General features: G+C 37.9%; 1 protein-coding gene across 2 annotated transcripts in view; it reads left to right on the top strand.

The window, feature by feature from the left end:
- The window catches only part of Upf1 (Upf1 RNA helicase), a 232,129-nt gene that overhangs the window by 104,398 nt on the left and 102,105 nt on the right, over positions 1–25,626 (top strand). For both annotated transcript variants that reach the window (XR_010858658.2, XM_067138359.2), the window contains exons 9-10: positions 299–582; positions 20,048–20,306. Coding sequence is in view for 1 of the 2 variants with exons in the window: in XM_067138359.2 (XP_066994460.1) it covers positions 299–582; positions 20,048–20,306 (543 nt within the window). In the remaining variant the exon portion in view is untranslated. The remainder of the gene's footprint in view (positions 1–298; positions 583–20,047; positions 20,307–25,626) is intronic.

The raw sequence follows: 25,626 nt of genomic DNA, 5'->3' as shown, positions 1-25,626 counted from the left end.
AATCGCGTGTTCATTCTAATTTCACATTTTGTGTCACAATTCACATTTTTTCGCACTTCTGCTTATGCTTAAAAATGATTTTATTCCACATTAGAATTACCGTAGGCTTGGATTCAGTACAAGATTCAGAAATTTGCATTTATTGCAAATGTGATTTTTTTCAGGTCCCTATCCATTACTATCTCTAATCCTGGTATAGTGCTATCCCATTAAATTATATTGTTCTCTGAACTGTTCTTGTCTTCTCTCTCTATATGACTTGTTCTCTGAACTCATCTCTCCACTTGTAATGTTTCAGGTGTATGCTGTGAAGCATGCTGTGCAGCGCCCATTGTCTCTCATCCAAGGTCCTCCTGGAACTGGCAAAACTGTAACATCAGCAACTATTGTTTATCACTTGGTGAAACAGAGTGGAGGATCTGTTCTCGTTTGTGCTCCATCAAATATTGCTGTTGATCAATTGACTGAAAAGATTCATCGCACAGGTCTCAAAGTGGTTCGTTTATGTGCTAAATCAAGAGAAGCTATAGATTCTCCTGTATCATTTCTTGCTCTCCACAATCAGATTCGGAATATGGACAGGTTAGTTTTAAGTTTTCTTTTTCTGCTTTTTTTTTCCTTCCCCCCTAGATTTTTAGCCCATTAACAACCAGCAGGCCATTTATTAACCTTTGTGTTTCTTAATTTTTTACTTGCGTTCTGTGCATTTTCAAGATCAATTTTAGTATATATCTGATAATGTTAACTATTATATAAAATAATTTTTTCTTAAACTTAGAATAAAGTTGAATATATTTTCACCAATGGTTAGGTGCTAATTGGGGTTCTTACTATTAAATCATACAAGGAAGACACTGCTCTATGCAGTTCTAATACCAGCAATATGAGCTAAAAGAACTATTAGTTATGTTGAATAGGAATGGGATAATTTTAAGAGTGCATTTGTACAATGTGCACAGAAAACATGTTGTAGAACATCAAGAAAAGTAGCAAAAGGGACAGTGTGGTGAAATGATAGAGTGAAAAGGTAAGGGAAAAGAAAAAATAACTTGGAAGAAAGGGAAAAGACTGAAAAGAGTAGTGAAATACATAGCAGCAAAAAGAGTTTGTAAAAAGTAGCAGCCAAAGAGAAGTTCGGAAACATTGACACTGGAAGTAAAGAAAGATTTGAACTGTGGAGAGAAAAAAAAAAAAAATTTTGAACTAGAAGAAACTCTAGGAATGAAATAGTGAACACAGGGTTTGTGAAGAATAAAGGAGTAATACTGACAAAACCAGAAATGACCCTGAACAGATGGAAATATGCAGTGAACTGCCGAATGTGAGATCAGATTTGGAAAAGGTGTCCAGGCAGCAGCAATATTAGTAACAGAGAAGGAATCGGACATTACAATGACAGAGGTGGAATGAGCCGTTATGCGATAACCTCAAATTTTGTGCTGTAAAAACATGACTTCTAGGCTATGAAGAGCTATAAATTGTACATGTAAACATTCTACACTGTTCTTTAACAAACCTATGAATGTATTTGAGTTATACTGGCTGTTTTCGTTGGAAGGCAGTATTTCTAAATGTAAAAAGGCAATAAATGGTGAACACGACTTTTAGGCCTACATTTTAAGTAAATATAATGTTTTAGTTATATCACGTTATCCCTTTCATCTCATTAATTCCTCTGATGAGGTCAATGTCAGGAAGGGTATACGGTCGTAAAAACTTGTTACAACTTTCTTTTTGAACCTTTTAAAAATAGTTTTGTTCTCGACTATAAAGTCCAAACTGTGTGAAGCAATTCTCAAATGGTTTCTGGAGATGGTCTCTGATGTTTCCAGCTGGTGTATGTGTAGCAGAAGCCATTCCTTTTGAATAAAGCCATGTTGTTGAAAGCATGCCAAACCACTGGCAGATAACTAGCGTATCGTCGTTGCTGGGACAAAACCTCCTATGTGATGATATTTTTGGCGATATACTAACCCGCAGCGCATACATTATGAAGGGCGAGAATGCCTTGAAAATATCACACAATATTGCACCTTAGATGACAGAACCTTATCGGGAAAGTTCTAAGCTAAAATATTTCACATACGAGGTTTTGTCCCGGCAGCGACGGACAGTATGTTACGGAGTTGTATTTCTGAATGTAATACATAGTGACTGGAAGCATTCTTTTGATAACTGCGGCTGTTGAAAGCCAGACCCTTATTTTTAAGTATACTTCATGCTTGTTCTCTTACATTTATTACATCAGGATTTACCTAAACAGCTGTAAATGAGATAACAAGAAACTGCATTGTTTAGGTTAGATATGGTATTGCTCGGATAGTGCCAGAAGTTCCACGACAGAAAGAAAACAAATGACAGGAAAGTTTGTTTGCTTTACGTCCCACTATTTTTAATGGTTTTCGGAGACGCAGAGGTGCCGGAATTGTCCCGCAGGAGTTCTTTTACTTGCCAGTAAATCTACCGACATGAGGCTGACTTATTTGAGCACCTTCAAATACCACCGGACTGAGCCAGGATCGAATCTGCCAAGTTAGGGTCAGAAGGCACATAAAAATTTGTCGCATTTATGGATATCTACAGGTGTGGTGGTAATACATTTTATCATAATGTTTAATTTCTTACGTTTGTTGTCTCCCATTTTTTTTTTAATTGACGCATACCCTAGTATGTTTTGTTTGGAGTTTCTGAAAATCTTTGAAAGTGGGGACATAAATCTATTATTTGTTAGGTGTGTGGCGAGTAAAACAGTTGTGATTAGATTGTTTTTATCACGTTTTAAACCTACTTCTCTCCCAAAAAACCCTATATTGGCCTGAGTTCTGAGATATTAAACTATCACTTTGTTAATGATCTTGCCTGCCTATATTAATAGGCCTAAGCAACAACCATGAATATTTAACTAAAATAAACTTGTTTCCTCATCCCCATGTGGTGCAGCTCTTTTTGAGACAGGCCCCCAGTGAAAAGGAGTTGCATGTACCATTTTTCCGCAAATCAACCTTCCTGCCATTCATAAATCTCTGGCAATACAGTACCGGGAATCTAACGCAGGCTCCCGAGAACGACAGCTACAGTAATTTTGCTAACAACTTTTTTTTTCTAGTTGCTTTATGTCGCACTGACACAGATAGGTCTTATGGCGACGATGGGACAGGGAAGGGCTTGGAGTGGGAAGGAAGCGGCCGTGGCCTTAATTAAGGTACAGCCCCAGCATTTGCCTGGTGTGAAAATGGGAAACCACGGAAAACCATTTTTAGGGCTAGCGACAGTGGGGTTCGAACCTACTATCTCCCGATTACTGGATACTGGCTGCAGTTAAGCGACTGCAGCTATCGAGCTCGGTGTGCTAACAATTACGTTGGTGGACATTCTAAACTACGAAACACAGACGTATATACACAACTGATGTGTGCTTGCAATGCACGGGTCGGACACGAAACTATTTCACCTATTTGTGTGACATCATCAGAGCTTCAGTAGGTCTACGCTACAGAGGCGGACATTTCTTAACTACAAGACACAGATGTACCGCATGACGCGACGCGTGTTTTCATTGCGTGGTTCGTATGGACAAAACTATTCACAAATTTGTGTGATGTCATCAGAACTGCATAAGGCTTGTAGCCGTTTCGAAGCGGAGTCGTCGTTCTTCTGATGAATTACTCTGAATTACATTGGGCGGTCTTGTATGCGAGGGGGTGTAAGACACGAGTAAATGCGGTATATGATAATGGTTGCTGCTGTGTGAAGAAAACAGTGGGTAGATCAGAATAGTTTGGAATTGATAATGGACTAACACAAGGAAGTGTCCCTTCATCTTGACTGTTCATAATGGTGATGGATGACATCTTAAGGGCAGCAAGGGAAGATTATAGAGAGGAAAGAATTAATGTAATGATGTTTGCAGATGATACGACCGGGGGGAAGATGAGGTACAACAGCTGAATGTACTGAATAGACGGTTGTATGGATGACCAGCATTATTGTACAGATTTTGAATATTTGTGCTTGTTTTTGCTTCCTGCGGTCAAATAGGATTTGACTTTAGATAGTAGCTGAAATTCGACCGGTAAATGTATCGATAATATTATCGATTATCACCGTGCTTTTGTCACCTGTTCGACCTCAACTGCTACTTCATTCACTGAGATGTTCTCAAACAAGTGTGATTTTGAAAAGAAGAAAAAAAAGGAAATCGGTGAAAAGTAGCAGGCTGTGAATTTATATACAGGGTTATTCACCTAAGATGTTACACGGAAACAACTTTTAAACCATTAAAGATATCTGCATTTTATTCTCATGTTCGTACAGTGGAACCTCGATTCTCCGTTTTTGGAGGGACCACGGAAAAAAAACATACAACACGGGAAAACGGAAAATTTGGGAACAAATGAACCATCAACGGTTTGGCTAAACATCACAAAAATGGAATATGTATACTTATCTTACAAATCCCCGTAAACCAAGCCAAAGTAGAGCCCCAATGGGCCTTCCGCCTACCAAGCGACTGTCATCATAGAATGACTGAACCTGGAACCAGCCCTCATATCCAGGTAAAATTGCCTGACCTGGCCAGTAATCGAACCTGGACCCTCTGGATGAGAGGCAGGCAAGTTAGACCGCGGGGCTGGCTTCAAACGTTAATTACCGGTACTCGACTTATAAATCTCGAAACTTGACATTCAGTTTTACTGGGGAAAATTCGTCAGTTTCCTCTGAAAACTTTGTCAAATTCCTTTGAAAACTTCTTTCAGTTCAGCAACTTCGATCAACCAAACTCTTCGAAAAATGTAATACCCGTAACACCAAGCCAAACAACAATCAACCACAAGTAGTTTTTCATTCTCTTATCTAATAAAATAAAGCACATTAGATACAAAAGCGTCCAACATGATGGCAATATCCCTTTTTTTTAAAAATCTTACATTGTATTTTGGTCACCGGTATACTGTTCCTAGTCAGTTGAAAGAAATCTTGTACCGCGTAAATTAGGCCTACATCGACTTTTAAAGGTTATGTTGAATTCGAGAATATGGTTTTGAAAGTATCAATCCGACCATTGACAGTAATTTTTGTTACAAACATTGACGCCGAGCACTATACCCTTTCCCCCCTGACTGCTATATTGTAAATAATTTTATAAACTTTATAATTTCCCAAGAGTGTGTCAATTATTCTTCAGAGCACCACTACAGAACTCTGCTATAATTACCCAGTAATATTAAGCATTGGTGCCGATCTATTCTTAAACTTATATTGTTTAACCATCACCATTGTACAATTGTTTCTCATACTTAATTTCCTCATTGTAATGTGTATTAATTTGTGCATGTTAAATGCTAATCAGGTACCTGATTTTTGCCTTGAGAAGGTAATTTGACTGATGATGCCCTCAATGAAGGGCGAAACATGTCCCAAGCGGAATTAAAATAAATTCCTAAATGTAAAATATTTTGTATGTATTGAATAGGTGACAAAATAAACCATTTAGCATCCTACATTCAGTATCTTCAATACGGATAACAATGATTTTTATCACTTGCAACGTTCTGGAATTTCTCAAAGTTCGAGGATTTGAGAGTTCTCGATTCTCCAGGCGCACACATTCCGGGGTTTCGTCTCCCACGACGATGATGAAAGGTGAGGCGTGATTCACACACAAGTTCCCCACACGACATTCAACTTACTTGTAGCACTGTTAGATTGACCTTTAAATTATTTCGTTCACTCATTGCAAATGAAATATGTCAAGTGTTACTAAAATCTTGATTCAAACACCTCGCTGAGTCATAAATGTTAATAAATTCACTTGAAAAGAAGACGTTTGAGCTTGTGTTAGACGTTAGTAGAATTGATCCTTGAGAAAGTAATGTGTAATTTATAATGTCAAGTTCATGGAGCTTGTTAACATTGGCATGGCAGACTAGAATGTTCTATTGGGTCATTAATCATTGTCATCATTGTTCTTAATTCACTGATCTCGTCAGTTTATGATTAGAGCACAATATTAACCACAAGGTGCACAGTTTATGCAAGTTCAGGACACATTGGCACGTTTGTAATAAATTAAGTAAATGAAATGGTATTCGGAAATGTTCCGTCTATAAACAAAATTACGTGTACCTGAAGACTTACGCAATGTCATTAAGTGATCATTGAAGTAAAACTGCACTTGGAAAGAGTCTAACACTGTCCATGAAAAATGATTACGAAGTATAAATTATAAGGTCAATTATGACACTGAAAGGTTCTATATCCCCTCGGAACTTTACGAGAGGAAAACATAAACTCAGATATGGCATGGATACTCGTAAGTTTCCACAGTCTGTTACGATGACACAAGTTTAAACACAAGTCCAGGTGTGGCACTCGAAAAATATTTCATGTTCCCGCAGTTTGTTATGAAACATAAGTTTGAACGTAATACTCTGAAATACTTCAACCGTCTTACTAATAAATGGTGTATAACATTTATACTAGGTTTATACACCGTTTATGTGAAATTCATTACTAATAAACCGCGTATAAGCCTCCTGTGTATACTTCCTTTATAGTTATTCATTGAATTGCTTATGCAGACCAGAACCCTTGTATAAGCGCTGTATAGCAGCGAGTAGCGGAAAAAGAAACGAGTGAGCAGTTTATTTTCGTGGTATTTATTGTCTACAGTAATATAATCGTGGTGAAATATTTGACTTATCCATATAACATTGAACACACATTGAAAGAATGGACGATAACGTTGATGACCTTCACGGTATTTTAAACATAGAAGTCATACACCATTCAGAGGTTATGGAGGCTAGACATCTTCGTAAAATAAAACACTTTAAAGAGACTGAATGACAATGAATGACAATAAAAGAAATGATGGTTGGGCGTATTTTTGTGTAGGGCTAATTAATGTGTTGCTGCTTAAGACTTTTGAAATTGCGAGTTTATTATACATTATCTGCCTCTACAAAGCTCTTTATCAACTTTGAGTACCTTAAAAAAGGGACATATTCCTCGACATAAAAAATGGTATAACTTGAAAACCGTACGTAATACGATTTCCATACTTTGTACTTGAATACGCAGAAATATGATGTATAAATGCCTAACAGAAACTTTTTTTATACCTTTCTTTTAGCTACAGAAAAAAGTTTTCCTTCCTCCTGAAAAGTAAGGATTTTGGAATGTGTACATTTTCAACTCGCCGATTCAATTACAGTTGCCTATGTTTTCCGTACTATCCCAGTTAGGAGCTATTGATCTTTTCTTAAGCTTTTCCATTTATTTTTTTGTGTTCATTAGACAAGCAAGCTGAAAAAATGTTTATATCAGTATAAGCCAATTTCCAGCTGTCTCACTTTGTGTTGCCAATGCCTTTTCGATATGCCATGCTACTGCACGAATTTCCGGAAAGTTTTGCTCGTAGGTAACCAGCAGAAGCGATCATAAAGGCGGTGAACGTGCAAAAAACGCCAGTGAACTACAGGAAGAGATTCTTGCGCCTTGGAACGAGTGTATACGTGCTGTATAGTAATACAATGCGTATACTACGTTTATTAGTAAGAAAAATATAAAACACTTATACAGGGTTTATTCCCTGTATAACTATACAAGTGTTCAACAACTGTATAAGGATTTTTTATTACTAGGACAGTAAGTTTCCACAGTTCGTCATGAAACACAAGTTCAATGTGGTACTTGAAAAATGGCAACATTCACAAGAAAAGTTTTGTTTCCACAGCTTGTCGCAAAACGTAAGTTCAAATGAGACACTCTGAAAATTTTTATGTTCCCAAAGTCTGTTTATGAAATACAAGTTCAAATGTAGCACTTGGAAAAGTTACAACACGAGAGAAATTCTAAGTTCCTTCAGTTAGTCATTGAAACACAAGTCCTAACATGGCACTTGAAGAAAATCAAAGTTCCAACTCCGCTGGAACCGAACACTCGAAACACAGACTCATCCGACCATAGGCTCGGTCCGCACTCTTAGCGCTCCACCCGTCACCGTGTCGCAGAGACGGTGGAGAAACATACACTGACCCTGTAGTCCGGATCGCCCTCCTTTTATACCACATTGTGGTGAAGCATCTAGAACGTGGGTGTTATCCACCCCTATAACTCGTAAAGAACACGGATTTTCCTAAGAATTTGACAGGTTGCGTCTATTATGATGGCTTCCACGATGGAAGTGTCAAAATCATTTTAACGCTAAATAGACTTTTGCACATGGGCCGGGACATTACCATATATGGTCACACTTGGCCGTGTAGAGCTCACTCAAAGTGCCTTCGTCACGGCTGAGTACGTCAGCAAGTTCGGCGGACTGCCTATCTTCCGCCTCGCACGAAGTTCAACACACATACTTCGAACTTCGTTCCCGTAGCGGCGTTCCCGATACAATATATATTCTGTGGAGTTAAATTATGCTTCCCTTCTGGTAACTGAATTTTTAAAATAAATGAGTGTTTAAAAAGTTCAGATTACGTCTGAAGTTAGGTTGTTGACATTAAAACGTTTAAACAGCATGTGCATAAAATTACTGGATGGTGTAAGAATCAATTTTGATGCCTGGAACTGCGACATATCAATGTGTTGATATTGAAATATATCAGCTGTTTCTTGTTTTAATGACATTCATTTCTTGCGTTACTTGTATTTAACACTTGATTATATTCTCCAATGCAACTTTTATTTTTCATATTATCATTTAGGAAATCTGAAAATGTGTGTTATGTTGTGTTTATAACATTTTGTACCACTTCTAATTTAACCTTTTGTTTATCCAGTATTGCGCCGTTCCTGCATCCAGGTCGAGTTGCAAAAAGATCCAGACTAGCTCAATTTTATCATCATTCATCAATTCAATATCAATTTGGGGTCGTAGGTTTCGGAAGTAGTCATTGGGTGCGACAAAGGATAAATTTATATCATATCAGCTCGTTGGACGTCTCCATCTCGCAAATTCATATCCTTTTATAAATTTCTATCATTCTTAACCTAGAGATACTTATGTACTTATCTAACCTAGGATACCATTAAAAAGATTAAATAAATTCATCTAACAAAATTAAAATATCTTGAAAATAGAGCAAAAATTGAATATCCTACAGAAAATCTGGCTCTCTCTCCACCTAATTAATCTAATAATTATATGAAATATTTAGAGGCTTTGATATCAAAGAAAATATAAGTCCTTGCTATATACATTATTTCTGTTGAATATAGAAAATTATTCATAGATGCTCATCATTTTTGATAAATTATTAAATTAAAATCACGTTTGTGTTACTCTTTCTTTGCTTATACACAACATACTGTAATTCCTTAAATTCTTCCCCTAATTTTTATACAGTACATTGCAGATCTATTCACAAGTTTTCAGTTTGTTTCGCCTGCATCTATTTGTCAACATTTCATAATTACATTTATATCAGGTTTATTAGCCCGCCTGGTGGCCATGATCGTTAAGGCGCTGAAGTCTAAAACGGTCTAACACCGAGGTTAGCCGGTTCGAGTCCCGTTGGTCGAAAGAATTTTCACCATCAGAATGTTGGCCGGCAGGGTAGGGGAGGTGGTGGTATACAATTTCTAATCACTAGATTGCGTGCCAAAAGCCTGGATTAAATTCCAAACCTCTCCGCAGTGCTCATATGGAGTGAGGGCATTTGACGCTGATGATGGTGATTCGTCCGTCGGATGGGGACGTTAAGCCTTGAGCAGACCCCTTGGTGCTATTCGACAGGAGTAGGCTATGTGCCGGCACCGGGTTTCACCCTCTCCGTATCATATATCACGTCATTCATTTCATCTCTCATTAACTCCTCTGATGAGGTTGACGTCAGGAAGGGCATCCGGTCATAAAAAACCGCCACGACAAATTCATCTCACCTCATACCCGACCCCGTAGGGAAACGGGACAAGGGTTGGACAAACAAACATTTATATCAGGTTTATTAACATTTAGTATAAGGAAAGCATTAGTTTTCTCATTCATTTTTTTTTTATCGAGTATTTCAAGTTGAAAGTCTTTTATATTGGTATACACAAGGAAGAAATGGTAAAGATAAGTCATTGAAACATTACTTCACTCTCAAATAATCAAAATTTACCATTACTGATTATTTAGGTCATTCATAAAAAGTAAATATAAATTTTCATAATTAATTTAAGTGCCAATTATTTATACCATATGTGATCTGTCATAATGTCACAGTTACTCCTGACATCTTATTTAATGTTATTTCTGGAAATCCTGTGGTCTGTCATCTAAGAAGACTAATAACCAATGTCATTATCTTCCAATTACGGAGAACCTCTTCAGTGATCTCATTTAATATGAGCAAGCAAGCCTAACTCAATTTATTTGAATAAACATGTTTGTGGTTAAAAATTAAGGATAATATGGGCTAATTTCACTTTCACTTCCCTATATGGATTCGCTTTTGATGATCTATAGGTATCTAACCGACATTTGCAAGTTACATGGATTGTATTTAGTGCTATATATGGAATACTGAAGGATTAATATAAGTTATGGAATCAAACCTAAAATCACGTCAACTAACTTAATATCATCAATAAAATATATCCATCTCTTCCATCTCAACGAAAAAATAATCACCACCATCATTATTCTTATTACACGACCATTCCTCATATTTCTCATATATCTCGTCCTTCATTTCAATAACCGCAATAATCTATCGTAACTTGATACATATGACTTTATTATTATTATTATTATTATTATTATTATTCATCCACTTATATATTCCATTTCCTTCTCATTTTTCTTCAGATTCCTCTCATATTCTTCATATGTCTTCTTATGATCTCGATATAACCTGTATTTGGTATTACATTATCTCTATTTCGTAGTATAACCCCCTAATATAATCATAACACTAACCACAATGTCGTATCATATTAACAGCCGAAGTAAGTTAACCTCTCTACTCAATATAGACAGTATTACGAACGCATAACCTGGTTATCACTGATTAAATACATCCTAACCCAAAGATTTTTTCATTTTAGTTAGATGACTACCTATTATCCTCCTATGTTGTTAAATCAATGGTTTTCCACTCATAACATCACTTTTCTTAAATATAAATTTATTACAGCACTGCATTACATATATTACATACAAATAGAAAATGGCACTTTTCAAAAACATGTTATTTAAATTACAGTAATGTTATTTCAATAAACTTTTCTTTTCTTTCTCGTATTCCCTCGCTGATGTTTCAAATGCTTAGAACATCCCGTCAAATAAGACTGTTACATCGTACTGGTCTCTGGGAAACATATGGGTAGGTCTCTCCTCCATCTCAGTCATCTAGGGATAGCTTTGCCGGCTTCAAGTCACCATCTCCAGACTTCCTGCCTCTGTCTTCTTAGTGCATGATGCTGGCCCTTTCTTGCGCAGTTAGAACAGAAATACAGATTAATATAGTCAGTTTTGTCATCTTAGTATTCAAAGCCTTCTATGATTCATAAATATATTGAGAATAATGCTTCTTTCAATTAAATTTTGCTTAGGTCTTGCAGACTACTAATATGGCTATAAAGATCTCAATTATAACCTGATTTAATTTCCTATACAGTAGAAGTCCGTTATAGCGAGAATCCACAACAGCGAAAAATTCACTCTCTATAGCGGATTGTCGTTATATCCGATTTTTGTATAAAAGTCGTCAAACCCTTCATGCACATTAAAATGGGTATGAAATGGCAATCAGTTTGTTCAAAACTTGTGTTTCCGCAGATGATATCCACACTACGGCTTACGTGTTTGTTATTTTTAGTAATCCTATACTAGGGGAAAGTGTGTGTTTAATTTATTTCTGAAAAAAAATATAGTAGCGTATTTCTCCGAATCCAAGATGAACCCCACTTTTCCCTTCAAAAAATTTAAATCAGGCTCAAAAAGAAGTGTTTAAAATCATATGAATGCCTTGTGCAGTAGGCATACGCATTTTAGACTATTTTTAAATGCCGAACATTGCCTTTCGTCACGCCGTTTTTTTTGTTTGTTTTTGCGGCTGCACAATTATTCTTTATTTCCGCGGGTTTAAGGGCCATTAACTTAACATTGGCATCATAATACCGAAGAGAACTCGTTGAAAATTTTCCGGCAATACCTATTCCATGAGTCTCTACAATACAACGATCCATCAGGAAATTATTCTTGCTATATATAAAACTGTTACTTTTACGCAGCGTCAGATATAACCGCCTACCACTACACGCACGTCTCGCTTGTCGGGTTCGGCCAAATTCAGCGGCTAGCGATGTATAGGCCTAATCGCGAACGTTGAAAGTCAACGAACGAATTTATTTCGCCACGGTATGGCCATTCCGCTCTTGCGTTTTTCGTGCACATACCTCACAATTTCACCTTCGACTTCTTTAAAGCGTCCTTGTTGCGGACCACTGAATGCATTTTTTTAGCTCTTTGTCTTCAAGCTAACGTCAAATATTGGCTTTAGTTAGGCCTATGCCGTATTTTCTTGCAGCTGCACAATTATTCTACATTTCCAAGTGTTTAACCTGAATCCGCCCAGCGTGCCATATATGGCACGGCAAACTACACAGTCTTCTTGGACTCTTATTATTGTAACCGCGCGCACTGTATCCAACGCTAAAAGTTACAACTTTATTCTCAAAAAATTCAATCTTGGGCGGATCCAGGTTAATAAACATTAACTTAAAATTAGTATCATAATATCGACTAGAACCCGTTGAAAATTTGCCGGCAATACCTTTTCCACGTATCTTTACAATACGTCAAGTACAATAGACGCGTTATGACTCTGCCACTGAGTAGCCATGGCTTTTCTAAGAATTCAAAGGGTCGCATATTTTGATGCAGATTTGAGAAACACACAGGCACTGCACAGCCGGTTGTCGCGGCTAGCGATGTGTAGTAAAGAGGCGGTCGTTTGTCAACGAGTTCTGCGCGTGTGAAAAGAAGCGGTGTGGTTACCGCGGTAGTTGCTAGTGGTATCCATTAACTTACTGTTAGGCCGCGAATGCAACAACCCTTGAGTTTCGCATGAGATTCTGAATAAAAACAGTCTTAGATTCAGAAAAATACGGTATCACTCCAGAGATTTATGTGGCAAACACCTCAGCTTTCTTCTTCAAACGATGTCACTTAACATAACCGTATATGTAGCCTATCATAAAAACAATTTTGAAATGCATGTAGAGGAATAACCTCCTCGTGAAAAATTTACATGTAAATAGCCGTAACTAAACGCGAGAAGGTATGAAATATCCTCTGAAATCCGTGATGTACTCTGCCATATCTTGAGGTGTATCACATTCTTACTTAATTTCCGTATATAACATTAAAATTAAGATATCGTTTACTTCAGTCTTTATTTTTAACGAGTTAACAACTGCTATCGGCCACGTTATTTACGCATTTATTACGAAAACATGTTATCCTCTTTCATTTCGAGTTTTCTTTACAGAACAGCAGTCGATGGGTATTACTAATCAACTCCAACATCGCCTTTGAATGTCAACGAGAGAGCTCGCAAATGCACAAAGTGCAAAAAACCATACCGTACCGAAGATGATCGATCGCATTTTGTTGCTAACGTTTCAGTTTTCTTATTCAAACAGCGTCACGTATCCTAACTTAATCGTACTATACGTATGATGAAAACACACTTCAAGTGCCAGTAGAAAAATTATAACTTTCTCGCTATAAATTTTCATAATAGCCTTATCGTAATTTAACCAGACGCGACAAAATATAAACTAACGTCTGAAATCAATTAAGCACTCTGCCATATCTCGAGTTGTATCCCATTCTTACTTAAGTGCAATATTTAGCCTCAAAATTAAGCAGTCGTTTAGTCAGCCTTAATTTTTAACGATTTAACAACAGTTATCGGACACGTAATTTACGCATTTATTACGAAAATATGTTCTCTTTCATTTCGAATTTTCTTTACGGAACAGCTGTCGACGGGTATTACTAATCGACTCCGACATTGCCTTCGAATGTCGACGAGAGAAATCGCTAGTGCACATAGCGAGGAAATGATGCCGAAGGTAATCGATCGCATGCAATATCATCGCTGTGGTGCATAAATATCAGTAACGGAAAATGCTCGCATGCTTAATCGCTCGTAATAACGGATACGCCAGTGATAGGGTTCTCGCTGTAACCAAAGGACGATACACAGTTTAATATAGGAATTTTGAAGGGACAGAAAAAAGTCGTCGCTATAACGTTCTCGTTATATGCCGCACTCGCTATAGCGGACTTCTACTGTATTTTGTTTCTAATCGCTGTAGTATTTCTTATCTTCTTGCGAGTAGCTTATGATGCTGTATGCTTCTTTCGCAAGGTATCTCGTGACATAGCTGTGTACGTTATGATTCTGACAAGTTGTTCTATTTCCTCAGCTTATTAATACGCGAGTATGCAGTATTTCCGTAGTCCTGCCCAATCTTCTTGATGTTAGTCCTGTTTCCTTTCCAATTTATGCCTTCTTATATGAATTCCGTCTTCTTTCCGTGTTAGTATGTTGTAGCGATCTGCTAGAGTTTTCTTCTGGAATGATTTTTGTAGTAATACATTTGTAACAATCTTGTCTCTTTCATTCTTTTTCACCACCTTCTAGATGTTATTTCTCGGCTTATCCTTGATGAAAATACTTGATATTTATGGTTAGATTTGCATCTTGTTTTTAATATTCCCGCGACATAACGCCCATTTTTGTTCCAAGATGTTCACTGCTAACAGTGAAATGGCACAGTATGGATTGTAAATTCTGTTCAGCCAACTGTAAGCTTTTCAGATTCTCCGTTAACCACTTCACGTGGAAAGAAAATACTTGAAAGTACTCGTTAAGTAACTGTATTTACTCAAAGTAGGTTTTGTATATACTGTATTTCTCCAAATCCTAGACTACCCTGAATGTAAGATGACCCCCGCTTTTTCCTTCAAAAATATTTAGTCATGCTTAAAAAGTGCTTTGTGAAATCATATGAATGCAGTTCTTGAACAATATGCATTTTTAGTCTATCTTTTTCACGCCAACGCCGAACATTGGCTTTAGTTGTGGAGTATTTTCTTGTGGCTGCACAATTATTCTTCATTTCCACGTGTTTATTAACCATTAACTGAAAATTGGCATAATATCAGCCAGAACCCATTGAAAGTATGCTGGCAGTATGTTGCACATGTCTTTACAATACGACGATCCATCACAAAAATATCCTAGCTGTCTGTAAAACTGTTAATTTTACTAAGCGTTAGGTACAATAGACATGTTATAAATCTGCCACTGAGTAGCCATGGCCTTTCTAAGAATGTTTTGATGCTATTCTGCGGATTTCAGAAAAGTTTTTGTAGATGCTCATACAGGGACATTTTTTAATCTATTCAGCGGATTGTCAGTCACCCGCGCTGGAATCCTCTCTCCCGGCCAATTTGAATGTAATTCTCTTCACTATTTCCCAAGGACCAGTGACGTTATGCAGAGGCACTGTACAACCGGATGCTGTGGCTATCAATGTAGCCTATAGGCCTAATAATGACGCGGGGGTTGAAGGTAGAGTTTTATGTGGAGGTGGAGGGAGTGGAAGGGAAGCAGCGTGGTTCCCGTGGTAGCCGCCAATGGTGTTCATTACTGTTAGGATGTGATTGCAAAATGACACCTGATTTTTTTCACATGAGATTCTGAGAAAAAAGTAGTCTTTGATTTGGAGATAAATTGTGAGTGGTATCAATTTGGAAATTATTTCTTTATAATTTTTTTAAATCTTGAGAACAAAGATTTTGACCAACCAACTGCACCTCTGTGGTTGATTGTAACTTGTGGTGATGATGATGATGATTACTGTGAAATACAGTAGATCTGTATCTATATTGTTGCATAGAGATGAAAGAGTTTGGGTGGCATGCACAGCTGCATCAAATCAGTCGGTAGATTAAGCTTATCATCAACAACATTCATTGAATTTAGTAACAAAGTTGTGAATGGTAATTTTAAGGAAGATTTACTAGCGTCACTGTTGTTGATGCTACTAGGTGCGTCAAATATAAACCATAATTTAAAATTAGCAATTTAAAATTAGCGGTTCCAGTAGCAAACGGAAATGGGAGGGGCTTTGAGAGGTTGTTGGTGGGGATGTCCGGAGTAGGGGTCTTGATGCATCACACACCACAGAGCGACTTCTCGCTTCAGTACTCCATGAGCGAGTAAGGGGTACACACGTTCGTTGCGCAGCGCATCATCAAGTTTCTAGCGGAAGAAGGCACCAAAGCTTAGGAAATTTTGAGAAGGCTCTGTGCACAGTTGGGGACGCAACTCTTTCAAAGACCCAGATGTATGAATGGTACAAACAATTTTTGGCAGGACGGTACACCCTTCCTGCGTCCAGGTCGGTCAACGTAAAAGATTCCCAGCCAGCTTCTCAGGTTTTAGAATTTGCATTGTAGTTTAACATGGGATCCGAAAAAGTTTCGACGCATCGATACAATGTTACCTATTTTCAATTTTCTTGATGGATGTCTCCATCAGACGTATCAACGGAGTGACATTCCAACTCTAAAGAAACACAGTAACTTGTCTCTAGTATTCCTTATTCTACTATCAAATCCATAAATAAGTTCTCAAGTAATTCTTTTGAACTACAACTATTTATTGACATAATGGGAAAATAAAAAAGAAACATTGGAAGAGGAAAATATTTACATAATGAATATTAAATTATTTGCTGCTGAACAGCTGGTCTCTTTCATTCCTATGGTATCATGTTTCATTGCCCTCTCTGTTCATCACTAATTGAAATTGGCTAAACCTTTTTAATTTTATAACAATGTACAAAGACAATCTTTTAACTGCAACCTACTCCTGAAAATACATATTTTTAACTGAAAATGGAAGTATATTCTACTATAGCTTAGAAGGAATTATAACCTTAAATATTTCAGTCTCATTCTCATAACTAAATTACTTTCTTCAATTGACCTAAATTTTTATTTAAATTCTTTAGTTGATCCGAGTTTCATAATGGATTCCGATACATGCTTCAGCTTCAGAATACTCGATAAGTTTCTTGTATTAGGCACCTAATATTCGCTGTCATTAACCTACCATTCATTAAGAAATATCCTGTCTAAAATTCAAATATCTAATGCGTATAACACTCTAGCGAGGTCATACATGTCTTGGATAGCTCATATTTTACGTGTGTGCCAGTAAACATAGTGAAAACTTCCATTATCTGAAAATATACTACATAAAATCAATTATTCTCTCGTGCTATTGTAATGATTTGTTTTATGGCTTCAATCCTGACTTGATTTGTTATGAAGACTGTAGCTCTGCATGTGCCGATTAACCATTTCATAACCTAGTATCATACCATTTATTTCTAATAGGGAGGTTATCAGGTGACTATAATCCATTATCATGGGTCTTACTTCAGGCTGAGTATGCTGCAATTACAGTGGTATACATATTCTCGAAGACAAAAACATTGCTATCCAATCACTGACAAGTATGATCCTATCTCGTATCAACTATTACATAAAACATTCAATTTCCTCTTATATTTGATGACAGATACACTTCCATATACTTCAATTTCATCTTATTCTTCAATCAACTCTTCTACTTCATAATCAATGCACTTCACATAACATATCTTCTCAATATCTACACTTCATCATAAGAATAACTTCCCTTGACGTAACATTGCTTCTATTCTTGCACATAATTAACGTAAGATCAATTTCTTCTCATACTTCCATAGCCATCGTCCTGTCCAATAACGTTACTCTTCCATAACCAAGCTAAATAATACATAGCATGTGACCTCTTCAGTACTCTTTGAATAACCTCTACATTAACCTTAATTATGACTTGGTCTACACATTTTCATAACACACTCATCTATGGCATCATATCAGTGGTAAAGACTATGATTCATTTATACCTAGGTCACTTCCTACTTTAACATAAATAGATTGGCACATAAGTTATTCGCGACAGCTTGCCATATAAAAAAATTGATTTCGACGATTAGATCGGGCACAACGATTATATTTCACTTGCTGGTAACTTACAGAACTTTTCTAGACTCCTCCGCCTTTTGGGATGGTCTGGTCTGCTCAGCTACTGCCTGCAAATCTCGTGGCTAGCAGCTGATTCTGCTGTCATCTCTGATCTCTGTTGATCATCTTGGGCTGGATCGGGTAGTCAGTTCCCTCATCTTCTTGGAAGTATTCCATGGCGACAAGCTCGTTCATGCAAGGATAAAATATAATTTGTCAGGCAATACATGTTATTTAAACCTTCCAATTGATAAATATTAGCCCCTTATAATTTGCTTGCTTTGGCCTCTAATTTTTCTACAAGTATTTCCTCAAATATTTCGGCAGTGTTTGAAATTGATGTAGATTAAATTTATTTTATGGACTATTATGATGTTAATGTGTAGTTCGACTCTTTCTCTTCTTTGAGTGGGTTGATTGTATCTGCATATAACGCTCAAGTCGTCTTCCGAACTTATTTAGCAATTTATATGAAATTACTCGTTCTCTCTCCTTATTTCTCAATGGATATTTATAACTTGACGGAATATGACTACTGATAATCTCCTGGATCAATTTTTTTCCCTCCCTAGTGAAGTTTTATCAGAATATTTTATCCTCTTGGCTTAAGTACGTCTGTACATTGGAATTGCCGATCAAGAAGTCGTTCATTTTTCTCTAGTGTTGTCTCGTTTCAGTAATCCAGATCCCATTTCTTTGTCTTTTACATTTTCATCGCGGTTTTATGTATTCTGCTATAATGTCAATCTGGACTTGTGACATAAGCTGATTTATTCTGTTTACCGTCGCCGCCGGCAATCGCATTTACTCCGATCCCATTAGATTTCCACTTTAGGGATAGCGTAAAGGTACGAGAAGAAGTGGAAAACTAGCCCCACCAAAGTCAACCGCGGTCAAGCATCACTGCAAACATTTGTGCTGTATGTGAATTTATTGAAGAAGATCGGCGCATAAACATTTCTGAAATTGCTTCACTTGTAGGAATAAGCTCTGAAACTGCTCAAACCATCATCAGTGATGAACTCGACCTTCGGAAATTGTCTACCTCGTGGGTTCCTCGTCTCCTCACTCAGGAACAAAAGAAATACCACATGGATATTTGTTGGAGGGATTTGAATCGCTATGAGGTGGAAAGATATGATTCTTACATTGTATTGTGACTTCTGATGAAACTTGGGTTCGTCATTACACCCAGGAGTCCAAACAAGTAGAGTGGCAGAAACGAAGGGTAGCTGAACCAGTCAAGGCCAAAAGATTCCTTTCTGCTTGAAAGGTGCTTGCAACTGTGGTTTTTTTTTTTTTTGGACTGCAGGCATTTTGCTTGTAGATTTCTTGCAAGAACGAAGGGCAGTGAATGCAGCGTATTATTGCCATCTTTTGGTCGAGACGAAAGCCGCATGTCATAACTGTCGCCGGCAACCGATCCAAGATGATGTTCTGCACGACAATGCAAGGCCACACACTGCTGTTGCAACATGAGAAAAACTGGAGGAAATGCATAGGACGCCCCTGGAACATCCTCCTTACAGGCCAGACGTGTCACCTTGTGACTACCACTTGTTTGGACCACTGAAAGAACAACTGAGAGGAAAGCGATTTCATGATGTAGCAGTAGAGGAGTACTGGTTGCACACACGTTCTATTTTCGAGGACAGCATAAATTAGTTGCCAGTTTGGTGGCAAAAATGTCTCAAATTTGGGAGACTATGTAGAAAAATAAGGTGCTTGTGTATTTGTTGGTGGATTCAATAAAATTGTAAAAAAAAATAATTCTGGTTTATATTTGATTCAGCTAGTATATTGAACTAATTGTACCAGAAGTAGGAATTTCTTATTGTCAATGATGAATCATATCAGCTGAGGTTTTGTCTTTACCAGAATAGTCGTGTCTGGTTTGGAACATCTTTGATCTGTGGAATGAAACCTTATGGTTTTGTCTCTATTGCTGGGTTTCAGCAACACAGAACTTCAGAAACTACAGCAGTTGAAAGATGAAACGGGAGAGCTGTCTTCTGTAGATGAAAAACGGTACCGCATGTTGAAGAAGGCTGCTGAGAAAGAGCTCCTTGAAGCTGCAGATGTAATTTGTTGTACATGTGTTGGAGCTGGTGACCCACGTCTACAGAGGCTTAAGTTCCACTCAATCTTAATTGATGAGAGCATGCAGGCAACTGAACCTGAATGTATGGTCCCTGTAGTACTTGGAGCAAAGCAGGTAATCATTTTTTTTAATTTTAGTAATATTAGTCTCTTTAGTCAAGCTGGCCATAGCTGAACAATACAGTCAAATGTCATTCTAATAAATGCCAGTTTAACAAAATGTTAGGAATAGCAAAATTATTTTTAGGCCCATACCCTTTTCCCTATTTAATGTGTGTTAAAATATTTCATAACAAATGTAGAACTTTCAGTATAACTAATTAAAATATAGCCTTTTTGCTTATACAGTAGAAGTCCGTTATAGCGAGAATTCACAACAGAGGAAAATTTACTCGTTATAGCGGATTGTCGTTATATCCGATTTTTATATAAAAGTCGGAAAACCCCCCATACACATTAAAATCGGTATGAAATGGCGATCAATTTGTTCAAAATGTGCGTTTCCGTGGATGATATCCACACTACAGCTTACTTGTTTGTTATTTTTCTAAATCCGATGCTACGTGAAAGTGTATGTTAATTTCATTCTGAGAAAATGACAGTACCGTACTTCTCCGAATCCATGACGAACCCCACTTTTTCCTACAAAAAATTTTAATCAGGCTCAAAAAGTCCTTTGTATAATCATATGAATGCCTTTGTTGTACAGTACTCATTTTAGACTATTTTTAGACGCTGAACATTGGCTTTCGTTATATCAAATTTTTTGCGGCTGCACAATTCTTTTTTATTCCGCGGGTTTAATGACCATTTACTTAAAATTGGCATCATAATACCGAAGAGAACCCGTTGAAAATTTGCCGGCAGTACCTATTCCATATTTCTCCACAATATGGCAATCGGCCAGGAAAATATTCTTGCTGTCTATAAAACTGTTATGTTACTTTTACTCATCGTCAGATATAACCGGCTACCGCTACACGCAAGTCTCGCTTGCCGGGTTCGGCCAATTTCAGCGGCTAGTGATGTATAGGCTAGCTGAAAGTCAACAAACAAGTTTATTACTGCACAGTATGGCCATTCGACCCTTGCGTTTTTCGTGCACATACCTCACAATTTCATTTTCGACTTCTTTAAAGCGTCCTTGTTGCGGACCACTGAATGCACTTATTGTTCAGTACACTTTTTTGTTTTTTGTAGCTATCGTCTTCACGCTGATGCCAAATATTGGCTTTACTTAGGCCTATGCCATATTTTCTTGCGGCTGCACAATTATTCTACATTTCCGTGTGTTTAATAACAATTCGCTTAAAATTGGCATCGTAATACGGTATCGACTAGAACCCGTTGAAAATTTGCCGGCAACACCTGTTCCACGTATCATTACGGCTGTCCATCACGAAAGTGTTCCTGCTGTCTATAAAACTTAATTTTACTAATAGTCAGGTACATTAGACACGTTATAACTCTGCAACTAAGTAGCCAAGGCCTTTCTAAGAATTCGAAGGCTCGCATGTTTTGATGCCATTCTGCAGATTTGAGAAACGTTTTTGTAGAGGCTAGTAGAATGTGATTCTCTCCCCACTATTTCCCGAGATCCAGTGACGTTACACACAGACACCGTACAACCAGCTGTCACAGCTAGCGATGTATTTTAAAGAGGCGGTCGTTTATTGTCAACGAATTTTGTGTGTGCATGCGCGTGCGGGGGTGAAATGAAGCGGCGTAGTTGCCAGTGGTATTCATTCCTGTTAGGCCGCGAATGGAAGACAACCCTTGATTTTTTTGCATGAGATTCTGAGGGGGGAAAAACATCGTCTTGGATTCGGAGAAATATAGTATCAGTCCAGAGTTTCCTTCTTCGTATGGCATCACCTAACCTAACCGTGTATGTGTCGTGAAAACATATTTGAAACTCATTAAGATCCGATTTATCCTCACTAAAAATTTGCATGTGAATAGTCTTTCCAGAATTTAGCTAGATACGAGAAAATATTAACTATCCTCTGAAATCAGTGATGTAGGCCTACTCTGCCATATCTGGAGGTATCACATCTTAATTTCAGAACATAACATTAAAATTAAGAGATCGTTTACTTCAGCCGTTATTTTTAATGAGTTGACAACTGCTATCGGCCACGTTATTTACGCATTTAATACGAAAACTTATCCTCTTTCATTTCAAATTTTCTTTAGAGAGCAGCAGTCGTTGGGTACCGTATTACTAATCTACTCCAACATCGCCTTCGAATGTCGACGAGACAGCTAGCAAATGCACAAATGACAAAACTATACCGTACCAAAGATGATCGATCGCATTTTGTGGCAAACGTTTCAGTTTCCTTATTCAAACAGCGTCACCTATCCTAACATAACCATACTATACATATGATGAAAACATACTTAACCTACTTAACCTTTTCGCTATAAATTTACGTGATAACCTTCCCGTAATTTAACCAGACGCAAGAAAATATAAACTAACCTCTGAAATCAATTAAGCACTCTGCCATATCTCGAGGTGTATCCCATTTTTACTTGATTTCAGTATTTATCATTAAAATTAAGCGGTCGTTTAGTCAGCCTTCATTTTATCGAGTTTAGAACTGTTATCAGACACGTTATTTATGCACATTATACGAAAATATGTTCTCTTTCACGTCAAATTTTCTTTACAGAACAGCGGTCGACGGGTATTACTAATCGACTCCAACATCGCCTTCGAATGTCGAGGAGAAAACTCGCTAGTAGACATAGCGAAAATGCATGCAACATAATTGCGGGGGGGGGGGGCATAAATATCGATAGCAAAAAGATCTCGTGGGCTTAATCGCTCGTAATAACGGATGCGTCGGTGATAGGGCTGCTCGCTGTAACCGAAGGACAATACACAGTTTAATATAGGAATTATGAAGGGACAGAAAAAAGTTGTCGGTATAACGGCGTTCTTGTTATATGCCGTACTCACTATATCGGACTTCTACTGTATATAATATCTTTTTCCCTCAAAATATAATTGAAATTCATCCTGTTTTAATCGCCGGGTAATTCGCACAACATGTCTCTATGCAAATTATACCAGACGGCACACACTATACAACACACAGGCGAAACTACCAGATTACGAATTAGGGGAAGGTAAGCAAGCGCATTAAAATTCTGACGTGTGGGTTGCCTGCCCAACAGCACTTGAAGATTATCTTGTTCAGTTTTGGTGTACTGGTACTGAACGTCGTCATGTAGAATGCATTTCTTACATGTAAAAAGCAAATTAAAGCCAATTTTCATACGTACACATTCATTATCATTATAGACTGTTATGCCTTTCAACGTTCAGTCTGCAAGCCTCCGTGAATTTACTAAACGTCACCACAATCCTCTATTTGCAACTAGTGCTGTAGCCTCATTTAGTTCTATATCTCTGTATCTCTTATCTTTAAATTGTTAGAAACCAAGTCTAAACATCGTCGTCCTGGTCTACCTCTACTTCTCTTACCCTCCATAACAGAGTCCATTGTTCTCCTAGGTAACCTATCCTCCATTCGCCTCACATGACCCCACCACCGAAGCTGGTTTATGCCTACAGCTTCATCCATCGAGTTCATTCCTAAATTAGCCTTTATCTCCTCATTCTGAGTACCATCCTGCCATTGTTCCCACCTGTTTGTACCAGCAATCATTCTCGCTACTTTCATGTCTGTTACTTCTAACTTATGAATAAGATATCCTGAGTCCACCCAGCTTTCGCTCCCGTAAAGCAAAGTTGGTCTGAAAACAGACCGATGTAAAGATAGTTTCGTCTGGGAACTGACTTCCTTCTTACAGAACACTGTTGAGCCGCAACTGTGAGCTCACTACATTAGCTTTACTACACCTTGATTCAATCTCACTATATTACCATCCTGGGAGAACACACAACCTACTTGAAATTATCGACCTGCTCTAGCTTTGTATCACCAATCTGACATTCAGTTCTGTTGAATTTCTTACCTAATGACATCAGTTTAGTCTTCGAAAGGCTAATTTTCATACCATACTCATTGCACCTCTTTTCAAGTTCCAAGATATTAGACTGCAGGCTTTTGGCACAATCTGCCATTAAGACGAAGTCGTCAGCATAGGTCAAACTGCTTACTACATTTCCACCTAACTGAATCCCTCCCTGCCATTTTATACCTTTCAGCAGATGATCCATGTAAACTACGAGCAGCAAAGGCGAAAGATTACAGCCTTGTCTAACCCCTGTAAGTACCCTGAACCAAGAACTCAATCTACCATCAATTCTCACTGAAGCCCAATTGTCAACATAAATGCCTTTGATTTTAATAATGGCGAACATCTTTTCCCTCGGTATCCTGTCATGTGCTTTCTCTAGATCTACAAAACGTAAACACAACTGCCTATTCATCTCTTAGCATTTTTCACTTACCTGGCGCATACTGAAAATCTGATCCTGACAGCTCTTCTGTGTTTTTTTTTTTTTTTTTTTTTTGCTACGGGCTTTACGTCGCACCGACACAGATAGGTCTTATGGCGACGATGGGATAGGAAAGGCCTGTGTTCTGAAACCACACTGGTTTTCATCCAGCTTCCTCTCGACTGATCGCACCCTCCCTTTCAAGATGCCAATGAATACTTTGCCTGGTATACTAATCAAAGAGATATCTAGATAGTTGTTGCAATCCTTCCTGTTCCCTGCTTATAGATAGGTGCAATTACTGCTTTTGTCCAATCTGAAGGAATCTTACCAACAAACAAACCCCATGGCACTACAGCCCTTGAAGGGCCTTGGCCTTCCAAGCAACCGCTGCTCAGCCCGAAGGCCTGCAGATTACGAGGTGTCGTGTGGTCAGCACAACGAATCCTCTCGGCCGTTATTCTTGGCTTCCTAGACCGGGGCCGCTATCTCACCGTCAATAGCTCCTGAATTCTAATCACGTAGGCTGATTGGACCTCAAACCAGCCCTGAGATCGAGATAAAAATCCCTGAAATCCCTCACCTGCTCGGGAATCAAACCTAGGGCCTCCGGGTAAGAGGCAGGCAGGCTACCCCTTCACCACGGGGCCGGCACCTTACCAACACTCCATGCTAATCTTCCTACTCTATGAAGCCATTTCATCCCTGCCTTCCCACTATACTTCACCATTTCAGATCTAATTTCATCTATTCCTGCTGCTTTATGACAATGGAGTTTATTTACCATCTTTTCCACTTCCTCGAGCGTAATTTCTCCAACATAATTTTCCTCCTCCCCATGAGCTTGCCTGTTCGCAACACCACCAAGATGATTTCCTTTTACGTTGAGATGATGTTCAAAATATTCCCTCCACTAGTGATTCCTTGGGATCTATTATGAGTTCACCTGAATTACTCAAAACACTGTTCATTTCCTTTTTCCCTCCCTTCCTAAGATTCTTTATTACTGTCCAGAAAG

This window comes from Anabrus simplex, chromosome 1, assembly GCF_040414725.1.
Source record: "Anabrus simplex isolate iqAnaSimp1 chromosome 1, ASM4041472v1, whole genome shotgun sequence".
Taxonomy (NCBI): domain Eukaryota; kingdom Metazoa; phylum Arthropoda; class Insecta; order Orthoptera; family Tettigoniidae; genus Anabrus; species Anabrus simplex.
The sequence above is the reverse complement of the archived record's forward strand: the minus strand, read 5'-3'. Positions and strand labels throughout refer to the sequence as shown.